This window comes from Ceratocystis lukuohia (genome assembly GCF_044167205.1).
Source record: "Ceratocystis lukuohia strain C4212 chromosome Unknown Supercontig8_pilon, whole genome shotgun sequence".
NCBI classification, from domain to species: Eukaryota; Fungi; Ascomycota; class Sordariomycetes; order Microascales; family Ceratocystidaceae; genus Ceratocystis; species Ceratocystis lukuohia.
In genome coordinates, this window is record NW_027263527.1 from 1,524,144 (window position 1) to 1,536,258 (window position 12,115).

The window sequence follows — 12,115 nt, forward strand, 5'->3', positions numbered from 1 at the left end:
CTTGATAGGAATCAATTGGGTGTATCCATTCATCAGTATCCAAAAAAGCATAAACACCTCAACGCCATAAGCTTGCCTGCAAAACCCCGAGAATATTCGATAGAGACAAAATGGCACTGGAACGATGTAGGAGATTTGGTGATTGAAAAATATGTTTTTTTTTATCTTCATTCAAGATCCCATTTCTCAAGAAGACCCTAATCACACACGTCGCTTTTTGGTCAAGTATGATAACGCATTTAAGCAACAAGGGTGCTGGCGTTGGCCGACTCGTACTTCCAGTTGGGGGGAAGCTGGGCAACACGGCGGTAGTAGCGGGCCAGACGGTGGATACGGGACTCAATCAGAATCAGGTGGAACTTGGCGTCCTTGTCCTTGCGGTTGCGCTCAAGGTGCTTGCGGACGGTGACAGCCTAGGGGTCGGTTAGAACGGGTTGAGCTTGAAAAAGGCATAGGGGGAATAAAACTCACCTTCTTGATCAGGTTGTACAGGTCCTCGGGAAGCTCAGGGGCCAGACCTATGAATTCACTCCGTCAGCCAAAACCGAACAGAGGCCGTAACAGGCTGGTTCTCGTCTTTCAACGAAGAAACCACCTTGGTAAACATCTGCAAAACGTATATCCGTTTCGACCGTACTCGAGTGCAATTTTTTCTACGTTCTTTTCTACTTTCACGTCGAGTCGCATCGAAGGGATATCGTTCGTTCACTAATCATGTGGGGGAAATCGTACCGTGGGACTTCAGGATGCGGACAATGCGGTTACCTATGGCGAATTAGCAATTGGGCTCGTGTGAAGCGGGAAATATGAAAGGAAACATACCAGTGATAACCTTGACCTGGGCAATGCCGTGGGCGTCACGCAGGACAACACCAATCTGGGAGGGGGAAGCACCCTTACGAGCCAGCTTGCAGATCTGGTCGGCAACCTGGTCGGGGGTGGTCTTCTGCCACGCGGGGGCAGTGCGGGAGTAGGGGATGGTGGAGGCAGAAATGCCCTTGCCCTTGCTGTGAAGTCTACCCATTTTGTCGATGTGGCGAGATGAAAGGTTCGTTGATGTCGAAAAAAGAAGACCAAGTTCAATTCAGATGCAAAAGATTCTGTAAATATTCACCTAGATTCGCTGCAGTAGTTTTTCTGACAGGGATACTGACCCACTATTACTAGGTGGAGAAAGTTGTGTGTGGTGACTTTTTTTCGTCTTTCGGCTATTGTTCGTATAATTAGGGCCATAGTCGGGGGAGAGGCCTTAGATCCACGTGATGTTTCACGTGTATACCCATGCATGGACAAGGCTGAACTGACCCCACTGGTGATAACAAAAGTTTTTAGAGGCTGAGAAAATATTCTCATTCTGCGTTTCTTTCTAAATAAACTGCCTGATTCGAAAGTCGTGATATTGAACCTTGCAATACGCGCTGGGCGCGCTCAAGTCCGTATTTGCTAACATTTCTTTTAGCGGATGTTGCTGGATTGAGTGGCCTGTATAATGTAAGTTACTTCTTGCTATCCTTCACCCATTTTCCTGCTTATGATGAGACTCATTACTATCTGGTACCTATAACATGAGGACCGTTAGGTCTCTTGATTCTACTGTTTACTCTGACACTACACTATTTCAACCTACTATTGTACCAATTTGAGGTCGACTTGGAATGCTAACATTTCCCAAAGTACATCAAGCATAAGCACATTATTCAGTGTGTTACTGTAGTTAGATTGATAAAATATAGCACTTATTCTAGCATTGCCTCTGGAGATTCATGCATGTACACGTGTGTCATAGAATTCTAACTTGTTTTATGTTTTGTGAGTTTTCGCATGTGTTGATCAGGCCAGTTAGTTGGCACAGCTATCGACTACAAATTCTTGATGGTACCACCGTTGAACTCCAGACAGCATTAGAATAAACAGAATGAGATATCCCAAGTAAACAACGACAGTAAAATAAACAAATTAGCAAGAGAGACTCCTTCATTTTACCACAGGCCAACCTCGAAGTTTTCCTCAGGGAAAAACGTTGTGATGACAGTGCGGTCTGAGAACTTGCGCCCAGCGAGAGCTCGTAGCGCCTTGCCAGCAGCCTCCTTGGTCTCAAACTTGACATAAATTTTGCCAACACCGGGGGACTGTTTGGAGGAGCCCGACGTAGGGCGCGGAATCTTGAGTTCAGAGATTGTTCCAAACTTGGAACACTCTTCGTGGACATCCTCACAAATTTCTAGAAACGGTGTTAGCTGATTGGCTCGCGGGGTGTGGGGGATAAAAAAAACATTAACTTACCCTCATAGTCCTCATTATCTAGTAGCTCCTCAGGGGTTACCATGTTGAGCAACTGAAGAACACGGGTCTCATCAGGTTGAACAGCAGTAGTACCAGCCAACATAGACATGGCGCTAATACCCATCTCAATACCGGCAACCTGGGTAATACCACAACTAGCCTTTTGCACTCTCAGTTTTTTGTCGCCCAGCTCCATTCCGTTGAGACCTTGGATGGCGATATCGGTCGAAGAGGAGTCAGCATATTCACAAAAAGCAACGCCCTAGATGTACGGTTAGCTTATCGAAGGAGGTTAGGGACATGACAGGGAGTAGGCTTACTCTTGACTCTTCAGTATGTCTATCGCGGACAAGCACGAACGATTTGATCTCGCCAAAGGAAACAAGTAACTCGGTGACCTGTTCCTCGGTAAAGTATGGCGCCACATTGCAAATGCTAATCTTGTTCGGGCTATCAGGTACAGCATTGCTAACAACACCTCGTTCCCGAGAGCCGTCATCAATGTAATCTGGGACAATGTAGTCCTTGGGGCGGCGGATTGAAAGGCCAGCTGATGCGCCATTGGCATCGCCATTCTCAGTGCCAGAGTCTTCCATCAGAGTGCTGTCTAGTGTCAGAGCGACAGTAGCATCATTGGACTCGCGGAACTCAACAATAGCGAAGGACCCGTCTTTGGACCTTTGAGCTAGAATGCAAGGATCAGTGCTTTCGATAACGTTCAGGCCGTTCAACTGTAGATTGAAAAAGGCCATGATGCTTTCGTCTGTCGCTGAAGCAGGGAGATTTGATACCAACAGACGCTTGCTCTGGCGCGCATTGGTAGGCTTGAGCGTAGCATTGTTAGTTGGTGTAGTAGTTGTGTTATCTTTGACAAATGCTTGGAGTCTGGTGAGGTCGGGTTGCTGCTGTTGTTGTTGACGAGGTGCTCCAGGAAGAGCAAACAGGCCCGACATTTTCGCTTGTTCGGCGGGGACATTGTCATACCCAGGTGGTTTGATATCCCATTGTGTCATGCGACGCTTGCGCTCAAGTACTGGTACAATGTCGGTGAGATCGGGGGTCGGTTCCCGTTTCGCAGGTGGCGAAGGAGTGCGTCGCTCGCGATTACTAGGAAATTCATCAAAACCACCACCACCGCCGCCGCCACTAGCACCACCGCCACCACCACCACCACCACTACCACCGCCACCACGTCTGTCCCTACCACCACGGTCGCGTTTACGTTCTTCACCGAAACCTCCGTCACGCTCACGCTCACGTCTACTCGATCGGTCGTCGTCGTCGCCACGGCGTTCGCGCCTGCTGCTGCGTTCGGATCCTCTCTCACGGTCCCATTCACGATCGCCACCCCGGCGCTCACGGCCCGAGTACCGATCTTCGCGTTCTCGTTCACGGTGGCTGCGGCTAGAAGAGTATGCATCTGGCTCGTCATCGCGACGACGGCTACCACGGTATTCGGGGGATCTAGTGCGTCTACGCTCCCGGTGGCTCTCACGATCACGGTCACGTTCGCGATCACGGCGACTGTCTCTGTCGCTCCGGTTCTGTGGTGTCATTAGTATTTAGCACGATAGTTCCCGGCTTGAGAGATCCGCGAAACTTACAGGATAATCCCGGCTGCTGCCCTTACGTGACTCTGTTCAAAGATGTTAGCAATGGGTCTAGTGTGAAGTCTGTATTTTTGGGGTGACAAACCTCTCGGTGCACCTTCACCCATAGCGGTATTTTGCGGTCGGAGAGACTAAAGAGATAAAGAAGAAAATACACGCCTTCAGCTACTAAGAAGGCGACAAATTAAGAGTTTTTAGTAGTGCTAGAAAAGTAATGTGTTCGTTGTTCATGGCCCCAAGGCTTCCATGTGTGAGACCTTCGTTATGAATGACGGGCAAGGCTGTAACTTTTTTTTGTGGGTCACTAAACCGATACTCGCTTATGTGGCTTAGATGCATATTGACGACGCGACAAGGCGCGCTTTTAGAAACACACATTCTATGTAGACGACACCAATCTGCAGTATTGCCGGACCTAAAAAAGCCTGGTAATCAGGCTACAAGCCTTTAGTTAGGTAGACCTTGATGTGATATTTTTGGTCGCCTCTCTACATTTCCTTCCAATTCACTCTCAGGATGCCGCCAAGGTCTACGTGGGCGGCAGAATGGCGCAAAATACCCTTAAAGCTGGCGGATCTAAGCATCGATACAACACTGCGCTGTGGTCAATCGTTTAGGTGGCGAAAGTTCGGCAATGAGTGGTAAGTCACGCGTTTTCCTACGACATATTGAATGAAAAAAAAATCTGACGCTTGTGGTCTGGTGCGTGAAGGGTATGCACGCTGAGAGGACGAGTCGTGCGACTCAGACAGGATGAGACGGCCTTGTACTACCAGGCAGTCTGGCCTGCGCACAAGCCTGTCCCAAAAGACAACGAAGATGATACCGAGAGGCTCATTCGACATTACCTGAGCCTTGACGTAGACCTCCAAGCTCTGTATAGAGAGTGGTCAGCCGCTGATTCGCACTTTAAAAAGTTAGCGGAAAACTTTTGCGGCATTCGCATCCTGAGTCAGGACGCATGGGAAGCCCTTGTGAGCTTTATCTGTAGCAGCAATAACAACATTTCTCGAATCTCCCAAATGGTAAGGGCAAGAAATCATACAGCTTCGAAAAGCACACACTCTAACAACCTAATAGGTACAAAAACTTTGCATCGAATACGGCCCGTTCGTGGCCAAGATTGGAGACGAAGTCTTCCATGATTTCCCTTCTCCGGAAGAAATGGCTGGCGAGGATGTTGAGGCTACTCTTCGCGCTCTTGGGTTTGGGTATCGTGCCAGATATCTTGCTGACACGGCGAAAAATGTAGCCAGTAAGCCAAAGGATTGGCTAAATAATCTTCGAAACCCAGAGAATCCAAGCTATGGCTCTTCTATTACCAATCCTGATGCCACCTACAAGCAAGCACATAAGGAGCTGTTGAAGCTCAAGGGCGTGGGCCCAAAAGTATCTGATTGTGTTTGCTTGATGGGGTTGTCCTGGGGCGAGTCAGTTCCAGTCGACACGCACGTATGGCAGATTGCAGTCCGTGACTACAACTTTGGCAAAGGTAAACCCAAGGCCTTTGCTTTAAGCATGTACGAGCCAGTAGGGGATCTTTTTCGGGATTTATGGGGAAGCAAAGCTGGATGGGCCCATTCAGTTTTATTCACTGCAGACCTGCGATCCTTTTCTGACCAAAAGGCAGCGACGTCTTCCAAGACGACGGTTAAGAAAGAGGAAATTAAAGACGAACCAGACGAAGATAAAATGGAAGTCGAATACCAGCCTCGCAAAAGGAAAAATAGCACCGAACCTCCCGCAACCAAGTCTATCAAGAAGTCCAAACGAGAACTGGCAGCAGCAAAGCATGTGGGCGCGTCTAGGGTTAAAATCGAGGCCTGTGACGATACTAAGATCAAAGCTGAGGACATGGATATTGATATGATGACACCTGAGCCAGAACGCCCAACCAGGAGAAGTGCTCGGTTACGGGGGGTGAAAATGGAGGAATAGGGACGAAAACAAGATAAAACAGCCATCTATAATCCGCACAAATAAATTGACCACCTAATCAAAGCGATCACTATCTTTATAAGTCAGTAATGAAGTGAATAATTATACATGAAAGCAACCCTGATTTAAGACATTTATCTGCATGTTCCGCTGCAGCGTCGTGCATATAGTCGGTGTAACAATGGACAGTGTTTCGGTGAGTACACCGCGGTGACCGGCTAATATTCGCTTAGTCTGACGCGCTACTTTGCTGTGCTCTTGGTTATTTTCCACGCCAATTTCAACTTCCCTGTATAATATTAGCAAGCCCAAAATTTCTTCAGCCTTGCTCTCGCACAACATTGTCGCTACAGCCTCGAGCGAATTCTTCAGACCAGCATTCTTGTGCCGCTTTTCTTCTCTCGCGACCCTCCCCCTTCGTTATGTGCAGCGGTCTCTCGCTGCTTTCCTATGCTTGAACCTGAAATGCAGGACTGGAACGCTTGAAGGACGAAAAACATCGATCCCGAACTGACGGCTTACTGTCCTCTCTACCTCTATTCCCCATATCTATCCATACCTAACCAACCAACCAACCAACCGTCCTCTACAAACCGACAGACTATTTCTTCATCATGTCAGACTCTGACTTCGAGACAGTCCGCAAGCTGCAGGCTGAGCGCAATGCTACGGCCGCGGCCAAGAAGATTGGCTCTTCTCGCTTTGACCAAACTTCGCAGCGAGTCTCTACCAAGCAGAATCTTACCGAAGCTGGCGATTCTGAACTGTACGATACTGGCGACAAATTTGCAGGGTACAATACTTCGATTGCCGTCCTTGATGACGATGAGGAAATGGCCAATGACGGTGCTGATACTCGCCGAAATCTCACTGGTCAGTACACTGCATCTCGTGACATCATTGACGAGTTTGCACGTGGCGATGGCGTTGAGGAAGATGATATCTTGGCTGGAAAAGGCGAGCGCACTAACCGAATTGCCGACCGCGAAACCGACTACCAGAAGCGCCGATTCGACAGAGCCCTAACCCCCACTCGTGCGGATCCCTTTGCTGAGGGCAACGGCACGAATTACCGTGATGTCATGGAAGTTCGTGAGCTTGAGCGTGAAGAGGAGCGAGTCCGCAAAGCCATTGAAGACAAGCAGCGCGAAACCGCCTTGAATGGCAATGGCAACGAAGAGCAGGCCACTCTAATGGATGGACAAGGGGATACTGTGAGAAAGCGCCGCCAGCGTTGGGACGTTGCTGAGCCCACTAAAACTGCCGACTCAGCTACATCTGAAACCGAGGCTGCTGTCGCTGAAGCCAAACCTAAACGCTCACGCTGGGATCAAGCGCCCGCTCCCGAAGCCGCCCCGAAGAAGCGATCCCGCTGGGATCAAGCACCTACTGCTGGTGGAGCTACCACTACTACCACGCCCGATGTTGTTCCTGCGCCCGTACTCCCCACCGACATACGCAACCATGTTTACACTGATGAAGAACTAGATGCCATGCTTCCCGGCGAAGACCAGGGCTACAAGATTCTTGAACCCCCTCCTGGCTATGCACCAACTCGAGTACCAACTCACAGAGCGCAACTCCCTCAACCTGCTTCTGGCTTCACGATGCAAGACCCTGAGACTGTACGCCTAAGCGGAAAGTCTATGCCGGCACAAATCCCTGGTGTTGGTGACCTACAGTTCTTCAAACCCGAGGACATGGTGTACTTTGGAAAGCTAGCGGATGGCGCGGATGAAAACACACTCAGCGTAGACGAGCTGAAGGAAAGAAAGATCATGCGCCTCCTCCTCAAAGTCAAGAATGGCACTCCTCCAATGAGAAAGACAGCTCTTAGACAACTTACCGATAATGCTCGTGTTCTCGGTGCGGGCCCTCTATTTGATCAGATTCTCCCCCTTCTAATGGAGAAGACACTCGAAGACCAAGAACGTCACTTGTTAGTCAAGGTTATTGATCGCATTCTATACAAGTTGGATGACATGGTTCGGCCATATGTGCACAAAATCCTTGTTGTCATTGAGCCTCTACTCATTGACCAAGATTACTATGCGCGTGTAGAGGGTCGCGAGATCATCTCTAACCTATCCAAGGCTGCTGGTCTTGCCACAATGATTAGCACCATGAGACCAGATATTGATCATGTCGATGAGTACGTGCGAAACACCACTGCCAGAGCCTTTGCAGTTGTTGCTTCTGCCCTTGGTATCCCCGCACTTCTTCCATTCCTAAGAGCTGTTTGCCGCAGCAAAAAGTCCTGGCAAGCTCGCCACACAGGCGTCAAAATCGTTCAGCAAATCCCTATTCTCATGGGCTGTGCTATCTTGCCTCACCTCAAGGGCCTTGTGGAGTGCATTGGTCCCAACCTAAACGACGACCAGACCAAGGTTCGTACTGTTACCAGTTTGGCCATTGCTGCTCTTGCTGAGGCAGCCAACCCGTACGGTATCGAGAGCTTCGATGATATTCTCAACCCGCTGTGGACAGGTGCCCGCAAGCAACGTGGAAAGGGTTTGGCTGGCTTCTTGAAAGCTGTTGGCTACATCATTCCATTGATGGACGAAGAATATGCAAACTATTACACCAGCCAGATCATGGAGATTTTGCTGCGCGAGTTCTCATCTCCAGATGAAGAAATGAAGAAGGTTGTCCTAAAGGTGGTCTCACAATGTGCCAACACTGAAGGTGTCACTGCTGGCTATCTCAAGGAACATGTTCTTGATGAGTTCTTTAAGAGTTTCTGGGTCCGACGGATGGCGCTGGACAAGCGAAACTACCGCCAAGTTGTGGAGACAACAGTCGATATTGGTCAAAAGGTCGGTTCAGGTGAGATTCTAGAGCGTATTGTTATCAATCTCAAAGACGAAAGCGAGCCGTACCGCAAGATGACAGTGGAAACGGTCGAAAAGGTAGTGGCTTCACTAGGTGCTGCTGATGTCGGTGAACGCCTGGAAGAGCGGCTCATTGATGGCATCCTGTATGCCTTCCAGGAACAGACCGTGGAAGATGTTGTCATGCTCAATGGATTTGGCTCAGTCGTTAATGCTCTCGGTATGCGCTGCAAGCCTTATATCCCACAAATTGTCAGTACAATCCTATGGCGCCTTAACCATAAGTCGCCTACTGTCAGACAACAAGCCGCCGACCTCATTTCACGCGTTGCAATGGTCATGAAACAGTGCGGTGAAGACGCTCTAATGGGCAAGCTTGGTGTAGTCCTCTACGAGTACTTGGGTGAAGAATACCCCGAGGTTCTGGGCTCTATCCTTGGTGCATTAAGGTCTATTGTCAACGTGGTGGGAATCGCGCAAATGCAACCGCCCATCCGCGACCTGCTGCCCCGCCTAACACCCATTTTGCGAAACCGCCACGAAAAGGTGCAGGAAAACACGATCGATCTTGTTGGTCGGATTGCAGACCGTGGCCCGGAGAGTGTCAACGCTCGCGAGTGGATGCGCATCTGCTTCGAGCTACTTGACATGCTCAAAGCCCACAAGAAGGGCATCCGCCGTGCAGCCAATAACACATTTGGTTTTATTGCCAAAGCCATTGGTCCACAGGATGTGTTGGCCACTTTGCTGAACAACCTCCGCGTTCAGGAACGTCAGTCGCGAGTCAACACGGCAGTGGCTATTGCTATTGTCGCTGAAACCTGTGCACCGTTCACCGTTCTACCAGCTCTAATGAACGAATACCGCGTGCCGGAGCTAAATGTGCAAAACGGTGTGCTCAAGTCGCTGTCCTTCCTGTTTGAGTACATTGGCGAGATGGCCAAGGACTACGTCTATGCCGTAACACCGCTGCTGGAAGATGCGTTGATTGACCGCGACCAAGTGCATCGCCAAACGGCGGCATCTGTTGTCAAACACATTGCCCTTGGTGTCGTTGGTCTAGGCTGCGAAGATGCCATGGTGCATCTCCTCAATCTTCTATACCCCAACCTGTTTGAAACCAGCCCGCACGTCATTGACCGCATCATCGAGGCTATCGAAGCCATCCGCATGGCGATTGGCCCTGGAATGATGCTCAACTATGTCTGGGCTGGTCTGTTTCATCCCGCTCGCAAAGTACGGCAGCCGTACTGGCGACTTTACAATGACGCGTATGTGTATGGCGCTGATGCCATGGTCCCGTACTATCCAAATCTGGACGATGAACTTTTGGACCGGCCGGAGCTAGCCATCATCCTGTAAGCAAATAAAAGAAGAAGGGTGTGTTGATTTTTCATTTTTATTTTTGTTACCTGTCTCGCTTCTTGATTGAGGCCGTTGGACTTGGCTTTCTGTTCTTTTTATCTTGTGCAGAGTGTTTTCTTCTTCTTCTTCTTTTCGCACCTTTTTGACGGCCTGGCGTTTGAGTTTCTGTCGTATCTTGTCCTGCCTGTTGTTCTTCTGCTGCCTTTCTATCATATTGGTGGTTGCTATTACTACATACCTATTTTTTATCCATCTTTTCTCGTCGCTGTTAATCTCAAGATTTCTTTTGCTAGGATAATAAAAACTAAGATTATTTACCATGACACCTGTCTGAGCTTGTCCAATATTTCGTTCTGTTAAGCTTGCGTGAGGCAAAGCAATGCCACTTACTTATGTTGTGATTTCGATTGGATTGCATTGCCAATGACACTTTGGTAACACAAAGATTCAAACTTGCTCAGTTACCAGTCCCAGATAGGAACTTCACAGCGTCAGACAACCGAGACCGATACACAATATCAACAAACTCTGCAGGGGCAAAACAAGGACCTGAATTCCCCGATGATCGCTTTGACACAGTGCCTAATGTCTGTTCACAAATCCCATTATTACAAGCAATCCCACTGACAACCACCGCACGGCCCGGCATTGCTGAAACTGCGCTCTCTATAGAACGGCGAGGCAGTGCAAAGAGGTGTCGAGTTATAGGGGTTAAGACATGTGTGAAGGTGTTGTTTCAAGGGTAGGACTTTTTGTAGGTCAGGTCTTGGACAAGATGCTGTAGGGCTTCTCAGGACATGCCGTATCCATCCATTTGGTGATGACTGATTGCTATGCGCCGTCTCTCTAGGGAGAAATCAGGAGGGGGTCTTGCGGCAAGGCGTCATTTTGGGGGCAGATAAAAGGTAGAATGGGCGTTGAAGAAGGTTTGGACTAAGGGTGGGTGTCTTCCTGGTTCCCATCCCAAAGCCCAACACTCGGACTTGCCCTTCCTGTATGCCTGGTGTTGTATTTTACTAAGTTACTAAAAGGCCATGTCTGATGACGATCTACATCTGACATGCCCTCGAAAAAGAAATAGGGAAAAAAAAAAAGGAAAAAGGAAAAAAAGCTCCCCCAAAGTTGCCCTCGACCCTCCTTCTATTTGTCGTTATTTTTCTACAACTGGAAAACTTGGAAAGCCTAATTGAGAGAAGACAGATCGCCGGGCCTTCCATCTGCGAGGCACCCTGCTCGTATTGATCTTCAGAAGAGGTTGAGGTCGCGTTTGTCTTTGACAAAAAGCCCCTCTAATGCAAGGCCTACAAGTTGGAGGGAGAGAGAAGTATACAGGGGAAGAGAAGGTGAAGCTTTAGAGGAAAAGGGAAAAAAGAAAATAGAAAAGAAAAAAAAAAAAAAGAAAAAAGAAAAGAGGAAAGAGGAAAGCACGCTGAAATGTGGAGCGCCGAGGCTCAAGATAAGATGTGAGGGAAGTTACCTGTAAGGCGTATCCCTCGAGGACTCGAGGCAGAGACAAGCAACTACTCAAAGCAACAACGGAATGATGTTAGTCCAGCAAACGCCGTGGAGGCAGATCTTCAGAAACGAAATTATATGTATATATGTGCACTATATGAGTGAACCACACCAAGGCGTAATTTTCAAAAGAAAAATGTATACTGCGAAGAAAACAAAAACACGCCCCCGACCACAAGTGTTCCCAAGGCCAACCCAAAAGAAGTAATATCATAAAGTAGCAAAAATAGTAGAATGAGATAGTCCAGAATCCGCATGTACTTGACATATAAGCAGAGGTTGGGAGATGGAAAGAAGCAGGAATTGAGTAATTAAGGAGTGTAGGAGTATAAGACTCGGGGATACTGAAAAGTTCCTCGAGGCCCAAGTTGGATTAACGAAAGAAGAACAAGAAACCGGAACCTTGCCGAAGAGTATCATATCAATCCGTGAGCGCCATGCTAGTAGTAGATAAAGACAGACAGGAAAAAAAAAATATAGAAAATAAGGGGAAGAAAATTGAAAATGTCGGTGACCACGCAGCAGCGATGATCGACGAGCTTTGGCAAAGAATAAAAAGAAATTACCTTGTTC

The 12,115-nt window shown here is 48.5% G+C and overlaps 4 protein-coding genes across 4 annotated transcripts; 2 read left to right on the top strand and 2 right to left on the bottom strand.

Annotated features, from left to right (window-relative positions):
- Window positions 1–239: 239 nt before the first annotated feature.
- Window positions 240–1,024, bottom strand: HOO65_080378 (40S ribosomal protein uS15; the record flags this gene model as incomplete). The annotated part of the gene is made up of 4 exons (XM_071004379.1): window positions 240–413; window positions 472–518; window positions 733–765; window positions 823–1,024. The coding sequence occupies 4 exons, from the start codon at window positions 1,022–1,024 to the stop codon at window positions 240–242; spliced, it is 456 nt and encodes a 151-aa protein (XP_070856608.1).
- A 955-nt stretch (window positions 1,025–1,979) lies between these two features.
- HOO65_080379 (Splicing factor U2AF 50 kDa subunit) lies at window positions 1,980–4,000 on the bottom strand (the record flags this gene model as incomplete). Its single annotated transcript, XM_071004207.1, has 5 exons — window positions 1,980–2,221; window positions 2,284–2,545; window positions 2,604–3,827; window positions 3,888–3,919; window positions 3,979–4,000. The coding sequence occupies 5 exons, from the start codon at window positions 3,998–4,000 to the stop codon at window positions 1,980–1,982; spliced, it is 1,782 nt and encodes a 593-aa protein (XP_070856609.1).
- Window positions 4,001–4,409: 409 nt separating this feature from the next.
- Window positions 4,410–5,831, top strand: HOO65_080380 (N-glycosylase/DNA lyase; the record flags this gene model as incomplete). Its single annotated transcript, XM_071004275.1, has 3 exons — window positions 4,410–4,534; window positions 4,606–4,918; window positions 4,974–5,831. The coding sequence occupies 3 exons, from the start codon at window positions 4,410–4,412 to the stop codon at window positions 5,829–5,831; spliced, it is 1,296 nt and encodes a 431-aa protein (XP_070856610.1).
- A 614-nt stretch (window positions 5,832–6,445) lies between these two features.
- On the top strand, window positions 6,446–10,024 carry HOO65_080381 (Splicing factor 3B subunit 1; the record flags this gene model as incomplete). The annotated part of the gene is made up of 1 exon (XM_071001548.1): window positions 6,446–10,024. The coding sequence occupies one exon, from the start codon at window positions 6,446–6,448 to the stop codon at window positions 10,022–10,024; it is 3,579 nt and encodes a 1,192-aa protein (XP_070856611.1).
- Between the last annotated feature and the right edge of the window lie 2,091 nt (window positions 10,025–12,115).